General features: G+C 54.7%; 1 protein-coding gene across 3 annotated transcripts; it reads left to right on the forward strand.

Annotated features, from left to right (window-relative positions):
- The first annotated feature begins 58 nt into the window (after positions 1-58).
- On the forward strand, positions 59-15744 carry SHISA7 (shisa family member 7). 3 transcript variants are annotated; one of them, XM_074316051.2, is made up of 6 exons: positions 59-197; positions 4617-5347; positions 6745-6899; positions 8343-8408; positions 8907-9056; positions 11141-15744. In XM_074316051.2, the coding sequence occupies exons 2-6, from the start codon at positions 4668-4670 to the stop codon at positions 11782-11784; spliced, it is 1695 nt and encodes a 564-aa protein (XP_074172152.1). In that variant the 5' UTR covers positions 59-197; positions 4617-4667; the 3' UTR covers positions 11785-15744. The 3 variants fall into 3 exon arrangements, with proteins under 3 accessions (XP_074172152.1, XP_019566478.2, XP_074172153.1); XM_074316052.2 differs by lacking the exon at positions 59-197 and adding an exon at positions 241-1030; XM_019710919.3 differs by lacking the exon at positions 8343-8408.
- The last annotated feature ends 1815 nt before the right edge of the window (positions 15745-17559 follow it).

A 17559-nucleotide genomic window follows, 5' to 3' on the forward strand; every position in this document is an offset into this window, starting at 1 on the left:
CAAGGGTTGGCCCTGTCACATCTGCGTGGAAAAGAACTGCCGGCCAGGTCGACCAGCACGCTGCCGGCCGCCCCCCACCAGCGCGCGCACGCCGAGCCCGGCCGGCTGCAGACACGCGCTAGCTCTGTCTCCCCCGGCCGTCCCCCCGCTCTGCCGCCACCCCAGATTCCCCAAGGGTCCCGCATCCGGAAAGTGAGGTGAGCGCGACCGCATCCCGAGCGGAGGGGGAAACTGAGGCACGGGGTACATGGGGACGGGAGGAAGAGACTGGCATGTGGATGAATGGATGAACGGATAGGAAGAAAGACAGCTTCATCTGAGTGGTCCCTGCGCCCCTAAGACGCAGGAGTCAGGAAATCCACATGGGGGCTCCCAGGATTCTGCAGCCCCCTTGGAAATCTGGGAGTGGAGACTCTACAGACCCCGGCCCCAGTCAAGGCCCCTCAGTCCCTTGAGATTCGCAGTCCTTGTTCCCCACCCCACCCCCACCTTGGGAACCTAAGAAGGCAAGCTCTGAGTCTCCCAGGAACCCAAGTGTCAGCGCTCTCAGTCAGCCCGCCCCCACTGGGGAATCAGAGGCCCCTCAACCCTGGATCCCAGACCCCTCCCAGAAGGCTGGGTCCCCAGACCCGGCTTCAGAGCCCCCAGCACCCTCTCTCCCCAGGGACCTAGGAGTCTCAGCCTCCCCCCTTCTCCAGGGGCCCCTGGGACCGGGCGTTGGCGCCCCGGGCCCCCGCCTTCCGGATCCAGGTGTCCCCCCTCCTCATCCCTTAGCCTGAAGCATCGCGTCTTGGAGGCCGCGCTTACGTCGCCATGGCAACTGGAGTCTATTTTGCGCTGGGAACACACAGCTCCAGCCGCAGCGCCCCCCCACCCCGCCCCTCTAACCCGGAGCTGAGAGAGAGTGGGGGACCGGAAGGGAGATTGAAAGTCCAGAGTGAGGGTGGGAGACCCAGAGATAGACGGACAGAGAGATCTGTAGACTGCAAACCCGGGAAAGAGACACAGACAGAGACATGGAGTCAGAGAGGTAGAGAGATGGGACTGTGGAGACGGGGAGACACAGAGTCAAGATTCAGAGAGACAGAGACGCGGCGGGGGGGGGGGGCGGGCGCAGCGGGAAGGAAGGAAATGTTGGCACACAGAAAATTGAGACTCAGAGAAGGGGACAGCGAGAGACGGAGACATGGGACATAGACTCAGAGAAGCGATGAGACTAGTAGAGACCGGCTAAGAGAGACCAAGACCCAGGACAGATCCCATTAGAGACCCAACGCCTGCCGAGGGAGGGGCAAGGGGAAGCGGTCCCAGGAGAAGAGATGGACCGAGAGACACAAGCAACCAGAAGGCCTCGGGACCCGGGGCGGGGGGCGCAAGGATCAGGTCTGGGCAGGAGGCCGGGGAGAACGTGGGAGGAAGAGCCCACGGGCGGAGATGGAGGGCAATGTCGGAACCCCTACTCTGCTGCACCCCATCCGGACCCCTCCATGTCTTCCTCCGCTTTCCCCCACCTGCTGGTCCGCCTCCTCTTGAACCCAGATCTCCGCCTCCTCTTGCCTGTGTTCTACATCCCTGCGCCAATCCGACCCTCAACCCCCGATATTCCTGGGAGACCCTCCTTTTGCACTCCAACCCCATGCGTCTGGCCCCTGCCTCTCCCTCGCCACCCACCACAACCCTCAGCCCCCCTCCACTGCCTCCTGCTTCCAGCCCCTAGCTTCCCTGGGTCATAGCTTCTGATTCTTTTTCTGGGTTCTCTGTCCCCCTTTGTGGTTCTCTGTCCCCCTCTCTGGAACTTTGCTCCCCTCCTATGCTCCCTCTCCCTGTCCCCCACCCCAAGTCCTGCTCCATGTCGCATAATCTCTACTGCCTCCAGTCTTCTCAGGAATCAACTCACGTGGCCCCACTCCTCCTACTCAGCCCTAGTCCCCACCTCCAGCTGGTAGGGTCAGGAGAGAGGTGGGAGCAGAGGTTGGGACAAAGTGCTGTACAGGGTGGCAGGTGGGAGAGGGGGGGTTCTCCAGGAGCCCAGGGACTGAATAGGGCCTGCTCTGGGACCCCTCTTCCAGCGGGCTCAGCTGATCTCTGTCCCCACATCTGTGCCTCTCAGACCCTGTGCTGGGGGCGGTAGGGTGACAGCCAGATCTGTGGCCCTGAGCTGCTGGGCATACAAGGCATGGACAGTGAGATTGGTGTTGGGTGGGAGGTGCTTCCTCTCCAGCTGTGGAGGATGAAAGTGCCTCAGTGTGTATAAGTGGGGGTGGTAGCAGTGGTAGGGCTGCATGTGTGTGTTTGTGTGTGTGTATGTGTGTGTGTTGCATGCCTGTTTCCAGAATCTCCACTGCTGGGTGAGGGTGTGTTTGCACACGTGTGTATACACCCACAAGATTGCATGACCGGGGGCTGTTATGTGTGGCCATCCGTATGTAGCTGGCTTAGGCAGGGCCCTGGCCTCATTCTTAAGCTGTGTGTGGTCCCAGTGTGTCACAATATCTGAGATTGTGTCTGGATCTTGTGTGCTGTGGGCTGAAACAGACATGCACGGCTGTGTGTCCATGTGGAGCTGTGCATGTGTGTTGGGAGAAGGCCCCAGGTATACCACCAAGATGATACTGGGTGTCCTTGAATGTTGTATCTGGGACACTGGGTGTCCTGTGTTCTGTGTCATTGTGTGTATATAAGTTCTATTGTGTATCTATACATAGTGTGGGCTAAGGGAAGAACTTGTTCCCCTGTATCCTTGTGTCTAGATCAGCTGGGGTGCTGGGGGTGCGGGTGGGGGTGTCCAGGTCCAGCCTGGCCAGGCCGGGTGGCTGGAAGGGAGCCAGGCAGGGGGCACCAGGGTGCATGGGAGTGAAGACCCAGGGACACTGCCTGTGTAGTGTGTGGGGTCATCAGCTTTGCCCTGGCCGTGGGCCGCTGTGTCCCTAGATGTGTGTCCACGCCCCACTTGTAGGTGCTGCCCTACATTGGGAGGTGTGAAGCAGGGGCAGGAAGCTGTGGGTCCCTTCATCACCAGAGGAGTCATATGCGTGCGTACGCTGTGGCTGGGTGCAGCACTGGGTTTAAGGAAACTTGTGCCACTGCTCCCTGTCCCCCAGAGTTGTCAATGGCCTGGAGTTGTGTTTCCCTGGGTGTGTGCACATGTGTGCAGTTGGAGGAGACAAAGGAACTCTGTAAGTAGAGAGAGAACTTGTGTCCATGGAGCCCAGTGGAGGCTTGGGACACAGTGAACATTGAGCAGGCACAATGCCAGCCCATACAACAGCTTTTGTGCAGCTGAGGCTAAGGTGCCCCCTGGCCCAGTGCAGCTCCCCAATGTCTATGGTTTGGCAGGCAGATGGCACCCTTGTATGAGTCTAAAAAGGATGCCCCTTCCCACAGACAGATACAGCCCCTTAGGGAGGAGAGCCGGGCTGGATTCCAGCCAGACCCCTTTGTGCAGTGCACAATCTGCCCAACCATACGCAGCAGCCCTCAATGAATGAAGGACTCACACACGCACATACATACATCGCTGCACATATGTGTCACTGTTGGAAGGGTTGACACTGCTTGCATGTCAACCATTTCTCTGTGTGGGATAATGTCATCCATGTTCTGTGAGACCTGAGGCCCAAGTTCAAAGCCCAGCTCCACTGCTTGAGCACTGTGAGGCTCAGGCAAATGAGGGGATCTCTTGGAACCTTGGTGTCCTCCTTTGAAGTGTGTGAGTGAGAGAAAGACAGAGAGAGAGACTGAGGCTTGAAATTCCTTGATCATTAGACCTAGATAAGAGAGAGAAATAAGCATTTGGGAGGACTGAGGACCATATGGGTCTCAGCCAGCAGCTCTCAAAGGGACAAGTGTGCCCTCCAGGGGACATTTGGCAATGTCTGGAGGCATCCTATGCTGTCACGACATGGGGGGGTGAATGCTCCTATCACCCCAGCAGCTTAGTAGTGGATGCTGCTAAACATCAGTCCCCAAAAGTCGGTGCTGCTGAGGTTGAGAACCGTGCACTCCCTGATTCCGCCTGCCTGGTCTATCATCTCAAATTCTCAACTCCAATCTCTCTCTCTCTCTCTCTCTCTCTCTCTCTCTCTCTCTCTCTCTCTCCCCTCTCCCCACCCACACCTCTTTCTCCCCGTCTGCCTTCATTCTCCCCCCCTGTCCCCACTGACCCTTCCAACCTCCTCTCCACATGGCCCTGCCCCCTCTGCCCTTCTCAATCTCCCCGTCCTCTCTTTCACACATCTCACCTTTCACTCTCCATTATCCACCTCCATGGTTCCTTCTCCTTCTATCATAAATGTCCTCTGGTTTTGTCCACTTGTCTGACTTCTCCTTCCCAAACTTTCTCCCCACCCATCACTCCTGTTGATCCTTTCTGTCCTCCCATTATCACTCTATTCTCCTCTGGCCTGGTCTGGGCATATTTCCATTGCCACACACACACACACACACACCTTCCACTGCCCGGTGGGACGGCCAACGTTGGGCCCATGCCTCTCCCCTCCATCCATCCTTTCTGTCTCCATTCGTCTACCTTCCCTCCGCCCGCCCTCCTCATCCTCTCCGGCACCATCTGCACATTTCCCCACCTCTGGCCATCTCTCTCCCGCCCTCCCCTCCAGCTTTGATTCTCAGCTCAGCCTGGCGGCCCCGTCCGACCTCCTGCGTGCCTCATGCCGGCCCTCCTGCTCCTCGGGACCGTCCTGCTGCTGGCCTCCACCGCCGGCCAGGCCGGGGCGCGCCCGTCCAACGCCACGAGCGCCGAGCCCCCGGGCCCGCTGCCCGCCCTGCTGGCGCACCTGCGGCGCCTGACTGGGGCGCTGACGGGTGGAGCGGGCGCGGCGGGCACCGGCGCCAACGGCACGAGGACCAGTCAGGCGAGCGGGCCCGGCGCAGCGGCGCGGGCGCCTCCTCCCGCGGAGCTCTGCCACGGCTACTACGACGTCATGGGCCAGTACGACGCCACCTTCAACTGCAGCACCGGCTCCTACCGCTTCTGCTGCGGCACTTGTCACTATCGCTTCTGCTGCGAGCACCGCCACATGCGCCTGGCGCAGGCCTCCTGCTCCAACTACGACACGCCGCGCTGGGCCACCACGCCGCCACCGCTGGCCGGGGGCGCCGGGGGTGCAGGGGGTGCGGGCGGGGGACCCGGGCCCGGCCAGGCCGGGTGGCTGGAAGGGGGCCGGGCAGGGGGCGCTGGAGTGCGTGGGGGCGAGGGCCCTGGGGGCAGCACCGCCTATGTAGTGTGCGGAGTCATCAGCTTCGCCCTGGCCGTCGGCGTCGGCGCCAAAGTGGCCTTCAGCAAGGCGTCCCGTGCGCCCAGGGCTCACCGGGAGATCAACGTACCCAGGTGTGTGCGCGCTTGGGCAGGAGGGTAGAGACCTGGGGGGCGGGGCCTGGGCAATGGAGGGTGGGGCTATAGGAAGGGCGGGGCTATAGGAATAGGGGCGTGGACAGAGCCTGCCAATGCCTGGCTGTTGAGTGTCGCGAGAGGCTCCGGCCTCATTCATTCAACAAATACCGTACTTCTTGAGCACTTTCGGTGGTCCAGAACCTGGGCATCAGCAGTGAACAAAACAAGGTCATTGTCCTGGTGCGTAAACCTGGCTTCCAATCTCAGGTCTGCTGCCTGTGGGCTGTGTGACCCCCCGGAAGTTGCTTAACCTCTTTGTGCCTCCGTTTCCTCACCTGTACAATGGCGCTAATAAATGCTCCCCACACATTTGGACTGTAATGAAGATTAACTGGGTTGATTCATGTCGAGTCCTGGCGCATGGTAAGCCCTCAATAAATGTTGGCTACCATTATCATAAATGTTAGTGGTCGAGACAGTAAGTAGGCAAATACATATGCAATATACTATTTGACACTGATAACTGCTGTGAAGAAAATAAAGCAGCATATCGAGTTGAGGGGGGTGTTGTTTTATATGAAGTGGTCATCAGAGGCCTTTCTGAGCAGACTTGAAGGAAAGGAGCAAGCCAGACACATCTCTGTGGGAACAGCATTCCAGACAGAAGGGACTGCACGTGAAGGCCCTGAATTGGAGTGTTTGCAGGACAGCGAAGGGGCCAGCAGAGCTGCAGAGCTGTGGGTGACAAGGAGGTGGCCAGAAGCAGGCAGAGGCCAGGTTTATTCTAGGGTGAAGAGGGAGCCACCAGAGGGTCCTGAACTCAGGCTGTGTAGTGAGATTATACTGCAAGGGACAAGGGCAGAGAAGCAAGAGACCAATTCGGAGACTGTAGCAATGATCCAGGTGAGAGATGATGCTGGTAGCAGCGGAGGTAGTGAGAAGGGGTCCGATTTGGGATATATTTTGGAGATCGAATCCACAAGATTGCTGAGGGGCATGAAAGAAAAAGAGATGTCAAGGGTAATTCTAAGGTGTGGGATCTGAATAACTGGGTAAATGGGGCACCCTTTATCGCCATGGGGAAAGCTGCAACAGGATGGTGGTCCCAGGTCAGGGTGGGGCAGGGCCACAGGGAGGACCATGTGAGAGGGACCACAGAAGGGCCAGGGTTCAAATGAATGCGGGAAGGTGGGCTTCAAGCAGGAAGTTTGGTCCAAGGGACTTTGGGGCTGGCAATGCTCAGATTGCCATTAGCGAGGGACGTGGCCAAAGGAGGCCAGCCTCGCTGAGCTGACAAATTACCCCAAAGGTAAGAATACCGAGGGGAAAGAAGCCTGGGCCCTCCTCCCCAACCCAAGCCTACTGGTCACTGACCATTCCTCTGCCACCTCTAGGGCTCTGGTGGACATTCTGAGACATCAAGCCGGACCTGGGACCCGCCCGGACCGGGCACGAAGCAGCTCCTTGACCACAGGGGTCGGGGGTCCCGACAGCATGCCCCCAAGGACGCCCAAGAACCTCTACAACACCATGAAGCCCTCCAATCTCGGTGAGTGTGACCTGGGAGCTTCGGTGGCCGCCTCTGACCTCGCTTCTCATTCCTGTAGCCCCGCCCTCTCCAGATGGCCTCACCTCCCACGACCCAGACCCCGCCCCCAGCCGCAGCATTCCTGCCCTCACAGTGAGACCCTCTTCCTGCCTCCTGTGGACCCACGGGGTGGGCGCCATGGACACCATGGTAATTTAGATTTAGACATTCTCATCCCCTGCATTTGAGAAACTCCAAGTCAGATCACCCGACAGCGAAGGACACACCTAACTATTGAGTTAGAACTTGTTGGGAGCCAGACTGCCTGGGTTGGCATCTCGGCTCTGCCCCTGTGTGACCTGGGCAAGTCCATGTCCTTACCCATAAAATGAGAAGCACATAGTGCTCCCCTCATAGGGCTGTTGTGAAGATACAGTGAACTAATGAGTCAAATGCTCAGAGCCCTGCCTGGCCCAGAAAATGTACCTTGTAAATGTGACCTGTTGTTCTTATGTTTCATGGTGAGTGCACCAATGGAAAGGTCCCAGAGCTGGAATAGGATAAAAGGGTCTCCTCTTGAGGAGGAGGAGGAGGAGGAAGGCTTCCCTCAGGAAACGCAGTTTCCTGGAGGGTGAGGGGAGTTGCTTGGGCTGCTGGAGCTCTGGGTGGTTGGAGCAAAGCTTGTTAGGCCAGGGAGAGGGCAGGCAGACACCTGATGAAGGGCCTTGAGTGCTAAGCTGAGCTGAGGAGCCCTGCCTTTGTCCTGAGGGTGATGGAGAGCCACGGAGGAGTTTAGAGCAGTCAGAAGTAGGGGAAAACTATCCGATGTGAAGGGGGAGAGATGAGAGATGAGAAGAAGGAGGCTCGAGAGGAGGAAGGGATGCTGATCCAGGTTATAAAGGACAGGATTGAACTGGTTTGAACAGTAGTCAGAAGGAAGAGACATGTGAACTGGATCTTGACAGATGAAAAGGAGTTCTTAGGGCAAAGGAGGGGAGGTACAGATTCAAGGCAGAGAGCACGGCGTGTGCAAAGGCCCTGTGGCGGGACCAAGTTGGGCTCATTCAGATATCAGAGAGAAGTGTAGCTTGAGGGGAGGGATGGGAGATGAGACTGCAGACATCAGCTAGGGCCAAGTGCCATGGGCCTCAAACGCCATTGCTGGCTTAGACTGTCCCGTGTGGGTGATGACAAGACATGGGAAGAGCAGAGCAGCAGAGGGGCAAGGGAAGGTGTGGGTGTAGGAGTACCACAGAGAGGCTGACCTTGGATTTGGCTGGCCAGATGGCCAGAAAACTGCTTTGATGATCCAGGAGGGAGAGGCTGATTAGGGCAGAGATTCAGGAGGTAGGAGGGACCAGGGCTGGGGACCAGTTGGATGTGAGTAGGGATCCTTCCAGGACTGTGGCGCCAGATGGGAGCAGGCGATAGCAGTGATGCTACCTCCATTCTCGGTCCCCACAGATAACCTGCAGCATAACTACCTGCACCTGAACCTCAACAGCCCCAAGCACCACAGCACCTCGCTGGGTAGGAACCAGGGCCCCGCGGGACCCAGGGCTCCTCTCCCTCCCACCCCTGACTGAGCCCAAGCTGGGTGCACGGGGTAGACATGTGACACGGATAGAGCGTGTTCTCACCATCTGGTGAGGTAGCCAAGCGAACCACGGTTTCCCCATTTGTACACCAGAAGGGGTCACTTCCCTTCCACCTGAGTTGGTGGGAAAATGCATGGAATGCACCCCCCGCCTGGGGAAGGACACACACCAGCAGCTGAGCAAGTGCCACTTGCCCCTCCTCCTGTGACATGTCCTCCTTCCCCAGCAAAGAGCCTGACTCCTGACATGGGAGAGTGAGCCGAGGGAGGCTAGACTGCTGGAGCTTTGAGGGGCTGGAATGCCAGATTTCTAACTCCCTACGGGGCTGGGAGCCTGGACTCCCAGATCTGAGGGAGGAGGGGCTGGGGGCCTGGACTCCTGGGTCTGATGGAGGGGCTGGACTGACCCCAGCCATGCCCCTCTGTCCCAGACTGGAGGGCCGCCCCGCCACCCAGCCCCTCTTTGCACTACTCCACACTGTCCTGCTCTCGTTCCTTCCACAACCTCTCACATCTGCCCCCGTCCTACGAGGCCGCTGTGAAATCTGAACTCAACCGCTACTCCTCCCTCAAGAGGCTTGGTGAGTCCCTGGGAAGGGGAGTGGCCATGGCAGTGGGATGGGTCAAGCCCAGGGCCTGGGTTTAGGACCATGGACAGTGGCCTAACAGACCTGTAAAGGTTTAGAGCCTCCCTCAGGTTTTTCTCCAAGTTTGTTTGGGAATTACCTGAGGCAATTTTGTATCAGAATTATTTGGAGCCCTTTTTAAAATGCAAATTCATGGTGTCCCCACCCCCTAAGATCTGTATTTATCAGGACTTTAATTTGCAATTAATAGAAATACACAACTTAAGCACACATACAGAAAAGTAACTAAGTGAGCTTGATAATGGAAAGGCTATGGGGTTATGAACTTCAGGTGTGGCTGGATCCAGGAGCTCAAATCTGTCTCCAGGATTCTATATCTGTTAGCTCTGCTCAAGAGTTGGATGGCTTCATTTTCAGACAGATTCTTCCCTCGTGACAGCAAAGAGTGACCTGAGAATTTTCAGGCTGCCAACAATTCCAGGCCTGGGTCTCATCGGCCCAAATTGTGTCACATGCTCATCCCTGAACCAATCACTGTAACTCTGATTGGACATTTTTGGCTCAGTAGCCCATCCCTGGCAGTGAAGTGTCCTTCAAACATTTTAAACTGAGAACCACAGTAAGAAATGCTTTTTACATTATGACCCATGAGACACATGTGTATTTGTGTACTTTTTAGATACAAGAAAGCTTTTATTAAGTTGTTATTAACACGTTGCATACGGCGGGGTTTAAATCCCTCATACCCCTCTGTTCTGGCAGGTTTTTAAAAGAAACTACTTTAAAATGCACTCTTCTCTTTAAAGCGTAAATGCTTCTATGTCATTTATTATTTTTCTATGGAATTTTTTAGGATTTACTCACCTATGATGTTAGTAATCCCTCCTGGTGTGATACTGCAGAAAGCAGCTTCCTTTGTTATTAATGAAACACAAATAATTCAATAAAATGTGCAAAGTAAAAAGAGTCAACAGTAAAAATGAGAATTCTCGTTATCCGTCCTTAACGCATGGCTCAGAAAAAAACGAAGATTCTCGTGATCCGTACGCAACGTGTTAAGAACATTTTCAGTAGCATTTATTTCAGTCTGTTGAGATCTTGCTTCCAGGCGTATCCTCTGTTTGGCTCAAATAAATTTTCATAAAAATTCTCAAAACAAAAACCATTTTCAAACATACCAAGAGGAGAGAAAATTCTAAAATGAACCCCCATGTTCCCATCATCCAACTTTAACAATGAGCAACCTTTTGTTAACCTATTCTCCCGCCATCCCACCTTTTGGTGGATTATTTTTAAACAAATCCTAGTAGTATGTCACTTAATACACTAGTATTTAACACACACATAACTGAAATACATTTTTTTGCCCCTCCCCCCCCCCACCCCGGGCCGGTTTTTAAGCCAGTTTCTCAGTCTAGTTGTAGGACACAGCTCCCTGGCCCATGCTGGTGTTATGAGCCTTGCGCTCCCCCCCACCCCCCAGGCCGTCAGTGGCCAGTAGTCGGTCGGCCGCTCACAGCCGCTCACTGCAGCTCTCCCCAGCTGCCGGCCGCTCACGCCAGCTGAAATAAAAATTTTGTGAACCAGTACTCACCTTTATTGCCTTGTTATGGGGATGCCTTCTGATAAAAATAATTTTCTATGATATTTCATTTTTCAAAATGCTAGTCACTACCCACAAAATTGACTTCACAACCCACACATGGGTCGCATCTCCAAGTTTGAAAACCACTGCTACAGGCAAAAGGAAAGGAAAGGTGATTCCTCAAAAGGAAGAGTTGGTTGGGTTCTACTCCCCAGAAAAAGGATACTCCGAGGGAAAAACAAAAGTCCCCGCATCTTCTGGCTCAGCGAAGTAGGAGGGGCCCGGGAGTCTGTATTTTGGCCACATTGCTAGCCTGATTGTTCTGACATTAAAATGGTGCCCCTGCCCAGGCTTATGACCAGTGTTCTGGGTGATGCCAGGGGTCCCCGTTGGGGTGCGGGTCCAGCGCTGGGTAGGATTTAAGGAAGCAGGGGAGCGGAAGGGTCTGGGCTGGTTGGGAACCCACCTTTGTGGCTTTTTCCCTCCTCCCCAGCGGAGAAGGACCTGGATGAGGCCTACCTGAAGCGCCGCCATCTGGGGGAGATGCCCCGCGGGACGCTGCCCCTGCACACGCTGCGGCGACCTGGCACAGGGGGTGGCTACCGCATGGATGTCTGGGGCAGCCCGGAGGAGCTGGGCCTGGCGCCCGCGCCCAACCCTCGGCGGGTCATGTCCCAGGAGCACCTGCTGGGTGACGGTGGCCGGGCGCGCTATGAGTTCACGCTACCGCGCGCGCGCCTTGTGTCGCAGGAGCACCTGCTCCTATCCTCGCCCGAGGCCCTGCGCCAGAGCCGCGAGCACCTTCTGTCGCCCCCTCGCAGCCCTGCGCTGCCCCCTGAGCCCTCCTCCCGCGCGGGCCTGGCAGCGTCCCACTCCAATCTGCTGATAGGGCCCGGGGGCCCCCCCACGCCACTGCACGGGCTGCCACCGCCGCCCGGCCTGCACGCGCACCACCACCACGGCCTGCATGGCTCGCCACAACCCGCCTGGATGACGGACACCGGCGGGAGCGGAGGCACGCTGGCCCGCAGGCCGCCCTTCCAGCGCCAGGGCACGCTGGAGCAGCTGCAGTTCATTCCCGGCCATCACCTGCCCCAACACTTGCGCACCGCCAGCAAGAACGAGGTGACTGTCTGAGGCCAGGTTGGGGGCTTGGGGGCTGCGGCCTCGTGGGTCCCAGGACCCAGACTGGCCTGAGGCCCTAGAGGGTGAGCTGCCTTTTAGGACACTGCTTTGGATGAAATCGTCACTGGAGACAAAGCCTCCTAGAATGTCATGCAGATAAGATCCCTCCTCCAATGTCACTGTTTGTGGCCCAGCCTCCTTCCCATGACGTCATCACAGAGGAAGAGGCCTGCCTGTGAGGTTATTACTAATGAAAATATCATCACAGGGACAAAACTTCCTTCCCATGAGGTCATCACAGAGGAGGAGGCCCACCCCTGAGGTCATCACTAGAGGCCCTGTCTACGTTCCATGATGTCATCACAAAGACTTCCTTCTTGTGATGTCACAGAGACAATGCCTTGTCCTATGACATCATCCCTGGAGACAAAGACTCCTTCCTGTGATGTCACTACAGAGATAAGTCTCACCCTTATAATGTCACCAAAAAGCCTCTTTTGACATCATCACCACCAGGAAAATATTTCCTCCAGAGAAGATGCCTCTGTCTACAATATCGTTGCAATAGACAAAGCCATCTTACTGGGACATGTCACAGAGGAACACGCCTCACCTAGTGTGTCCTCACTAGACATAAGGCCTCCTTTCCACAACGTCATCACAGGGACTCCGTCTCCTTCCTGTGATGCCTTCGCTAGAGAAGGTGCCGTGCTCTATGACATCATCAGAGAGACTGTGCCTCTTCCAGGGGGTCATCACCAGAGGTGAGAGTCCTTCTGTGATGTCACCAACCAGACTCTGCCTGATCTGAGATGACTCCCTGAGACACCTCACTGCTACTGCTACATCATGAGAAGGCATGGCATGCCCAGAGTCCATGAGAAAGTGCCCTGTCCTAAGATGTCACCTGAGGGATGTCATCACTGGGGTGGCTGCCCTGTCTGGAAAGGTCTCCCCAGAGGTGACGGTCTGTCTGTAGATTGTTAGCAATGAGAAATCCACACCTCCGTCTGAAGTTCTGCCCCAGTGCTGTGATGTCATCACCAGAAACACTGCCCGCCCTGGAAGGCCATCACTTATGATGGTGTCACCAGTTTCTGCCTTGGCCCTCCATGACTTAGCTTGGTCGCTCTTTCCCTTGAGCCCAGGGACATGCCCTGCAGGATCTCTGCCAGACTCCCTCTAATGGGAGGTTAGGCCTTGGGTCCCACCCCTGTCCAATGATGTCACCTCCTATGTGATTCCTGGAGGACAGCACTCCCAGACTGGCTTCGGCTCTCAAAGAGCCACCCTGGCCCACTAGGCTCTTGGAATCCTGTGACTCGTAGGTGGCCCAAAGGCCAGCACCACTTCTCTCTGCTGTAACTAGAGACATCATCACCTGTGTCAACAACGTCCTGGCCTCCTGTTGGGGTGGGGGAGGGGTATGCCTGCTACTGATCTTGCTGATGACACCATCAGCACCATGAGACTGCCACCACTCATGATGGCATTGCATTTGGGGTCAAATGCTAACCATGCCTGATGATAACATCATTTCCCAGGATTCCCTGTGACCTATGGAGTCTTCATCTCCCAGGATCCACCACAACTATGGTATCATCTTTCAGAATTTACCGTGACTATAAGGTCACCTTCTCCCAAGGTTCCCCATAGCCAATGGTGTCACTATCTTCCATGATTCTCCACAACCATCGGTCATCATCTCCCAGAATTCACCATGACCAATGATTCCAGAATCCTCTGTGGCTGGTGGTAACATCCTCTACCAGGATCCACTAGGACTGATGATAATTGTGGTGTCATCAATTTGCAGGATCCACTTCAACCATAATGTCTTCATGCCTCAGGATCTACTTCAGACGTGGTGTCACCACCCCTCAGCATCCATGAGAATCAGGGGTGTCCCAGGACCCATGATACCCAACCATGTCATCACCTCCCAGGATCCATTTCAGCCATGGTGTCATCATCTACCAGGACCCATCATAACCACAACATCACCTCCCAGGACCCATGATACCCAAATGTGTCATCACTTCTCAGGATCTATTTCAACCATAGTGTCATCACCTCTCAAGATCCATGACACCCAAAAGTGTCATCATCTTCCAGGATCCAGGACACCCAATTATGTCATCACCTGCCAGGATCCATTTTAACCATGGTGTTGTCATCTAGGGGATCCACCATAATCATGATATCATCTTCTAGGATCCAGGACACCCAATAATGTCATCACCTCATAGGATCCAGGACACCCAATGTTGTTGTCATTTACCAGGATCCACTTCAACCATGTATCATCTTCCAGGATCCAGCATCTTGGGAGTCAAGTACTACAACAGCTGTATTTCAATTGTCTTCTGGGGTCACATGGCACCTACAAGTTGTTCCATTAAGGGAATCCAGCACAATGCGCACCATTTCCCATTGCCTCAAAAATGGAGTACAGTGGGGCCCTCTCTAATGACACCATCTCTACTCTGGCCCTTCTTGATGATGTCACTGACTCACTCCTGACTTAGGCTGATGCCTGCAACAAACCCACCAAGACATGGCCTTGGCCAGCCCCCATCACTCATCTACTGAGGGCAACCAGGCCCCTCCTGGTAACTCACTGCCCTTCATCCAACCATCTGATTGGTGACAGGGTCAACACAGAGACCTCTTATCATCACCAGAGGGTGGGGCTTTCCAGTCCTCTGGTGACGCCACAGCCCCTTACCCAATCCCTGTTACCTGGACCTCCTCTGGGAGCAGCATTCCATTGGCTTGGGCCAAACGCTCCTCAGAGACTCCTGTGGGCTGGACCACAGCTGATGACTTCCCTGGGGCCTCCAATTATGTCCTCTGCTGGTCTGGTCCTAGGGCAGGCACACCTGGAGAGCCACACCATTGCCAACACCATCTGTGGTGGGGGGAGGGGCTCTGCATCATCCCAAGAATTGGACAAACAGCCTTTTCTCCTTCATCTCCCTCTCACACACTGGGGAGCCCCCAGGGGTTTTGAGGATTCCCCAATGCACAATGCACAATTTGCCCCCAATTTTCTTTGTACATAGCCATGTTATAGGGAGGCGGCCATTCTCCCATTCTTAAAGGGCTACACGCCCCCTCCCACAGCCCCCAGGGCAAGGTGGGGGGGCCTCTTCTCTCTCCTTTGGGCCGTCCCCCTCCCTCTTCTGTCTTCCCTTGCCCCAGTACTGGAACCTCAATTCATGCCTACTCAGCCCTCTGTTCCCACAAACACTGAGGGAACACAAGGGTGGGTTTACCTGGGCCCCAATGCCAGTTTTCAATACCATGCTTATAGCTGCTCCTGTGGGCTCCCCAACCCCTTCTAGGGCCTCTCATGCCCAGTGCCCTTTGGGCAGCTGTGACTTCCCCAAAAAAGAGCCAGCTTGAGCACCTGCCGCTCCCAGACCCAACCCCTCTGTTCACCACCCCCACAGAGGACAGCTTTCTCCAGCCCCTGGAATTGGGGGGCTAGGGCCTTTCAGCTTTTGTATGGCCCCCTCAACTTGCTCTCTCCTGGCCTGGGTTCCAGGTATCTCATCCCCCCTCCCCCTACTCACTAGGCACGGGCTGCCTGACCCAGGGGCCTTGACCTCTTATCTTAAATAAGCCATAGTGGGGAAAGGTCCTGAGGAGGTGAGGAAGTAGGTGTATCCTGCCAGATCCCCTGGATGCTTCCACAGCTGGGACCTCGCCATCTGAGTCTTCCCTGTTCACCCCCACCCAATGAACACACACATACACACACCTTCCCTTCTGGTCATAGGCAGTGGGGGTGGTGCAGAGATAAGATAAATGGTTCTGGACCAGAAGACCCTCCCCAGGTCTGTCTCCCTCCTTAACCCCCTCGCCCCCACGCAGGTCTCTTTACCCCTGCCCCTCCCCCATCCCTTGGTGAGGACAGCCAGCTGAGCTGCAAGTTGGTATTTTTGGAATAAAGAGACATTTTCCTGAGCCCCAGTCTCAAGTTCACTGTCAGGAAGGGGTGGATTTCCACCTCCACATTTATGGGTCACAGGGGAGTTCCCGTGTGCCTGAGGTGGAGGGCAGGCATCTAAGTGTCTTTACATGCGGTCAGGGCCTGCCTCCCTGTGTCCTCACCAAGGCAGGAGTCAGACATGGGGGCATGGAAGTTGCCTTTAAGTCCTCAGTTTCTTCCTAAGAAAACCTCTTACCGCTGAGCATTTAAGCATTTGTTGGTAGATTCTGTTTGCAGCTCCTTTTATTTGAATTCTCTCTGAATATCATTGGCGTGGGGGGCTGTATTAGTTTCCTGGGGCTGCTGTAACAAAGTACCACACACTGGCTGGCTTAAGCACAGAAATGTATTGTCCCCAGTTCTGGAGGCTGGAAGTGCAAGATCGAGGTATCACAGGGCTGGTTCCTTCTGAGGCTGAGAATCTGTTGCCTGCCTCTCCTAGGTTCTGGTGGCATGTTGGCAGTGGTTGGCATTCCTGTACACATCGTCTTCTCTCTATACACATCTGTCTCTGTGCCTAACTTTCCCCGTTTTATAGGGAAACCAATCATGTGGAATTAGGGCCCACCCCCAATGACTTTGTCTTAACTCCGTCTGCAAAAATGCTATTTCCAAATAAGGTCACATTCATAGGTCCACAAAATTAGGACTTCAACATCTTTTGGGGGACACAATTCAACCCTTAACAGGGGATGAGACAGGGTACAGCCTAAGTATCAGTTTTTATGATAACTAGGAAGCATTTCCTCACCTCTCTTCTCCCACCCATTGCATTAAAGTATTTGCACAGTGATGACTAGAGTTGCCCAACCCCCTTCTCAGGAGCTGCCTGTAAGGCCTGGCTTTGTGAAATTGAGGACAGCACTCCCCTAGGGGCATCTCAGTGTGTTTTTACAAGTTGCTGACTTTCTCCATGCATCAAAGCCTTCCTTTGCACAACCCTTTCGGTGTGGATTGTGTGTGCAGTGCATTTCAATATTGATTTTATCATTAAGAAAACCCCTTCCTCTCTAGTGCATTTAAGTGTTTGCCTCCCAAATATTAGATTTCATTTTGTATCAGTGTTCTCCAGAGAACTAGAATCAATAGGTGTGTGTGTGTGTGTGTGTGTGTGTGTGTGTGTGTGTGTGTAGATTAATTTTAAGAACTTGGCTCACACAATTGTGAGGACTAGGAAACCCAGCAGGCAGGCAGGCTTCTGTGCTGTAGTCTTGAGGCAGAATTTCTTCTTTTTTGGGACACCTCAGTTTTTGCTCTTATGGCCTTCAACTGATTGGATGAGAACCACCACATGATTTAGAATCATCTTCTTTACTTGAAATCAACTGATTATAGATGTTAATCATACATACAAAATACCTTCAGAGCAACACCTGAACTGGTGTTTGACCCAACAACTGGGCACCATAGGCTGGCTGAGCGGGCAGGTGAAATGTGACCCGCACACGCTCCTGCGGGGAAGTGCTCACTGGAGGAAGGTATGTGCTCTGTGTTTGAGAAAACTTCTTCTCCTCAATGCAGTCAAGTGTTCACCTTGGCTAGATTTCACCAGCTCAGGTTCATTTACTTGGCTGTAGATTAATGGGGCGACAGGGGGCGTGTGAGACATTCAAGCGCTGGTGTAATCATCTGCAAAATACCCCCCACACTGGGTGCCTATGAGAGCTGTTTGCATATTCTTAGAAATCGCTTCTTTGCATTGGAGTCTTTGTCCACAGATAACTGGGGGTGGGTGAGGAGAAGGGTGGTGATGTAGTGCATCTGAGAATGGTTCTCTGAGCACTCAGAGA

The sequence above is a fragment of the Rhinolophus sinicus genome, chromosome 8 (assembly GCF_057876585.1).
Source record: "Rhinolophus sinicus isolate RSI-liver-muscle chromosome 8, RSI-T2T, whole genome shotgun sequence".
NCBI classification, from domain to species: Eukaryota; Metazoa; Chordata; class Mammalia; order Chiroptera; family Rhinolophidae; genus Rhinolophus; species Rhinolophus sinicus.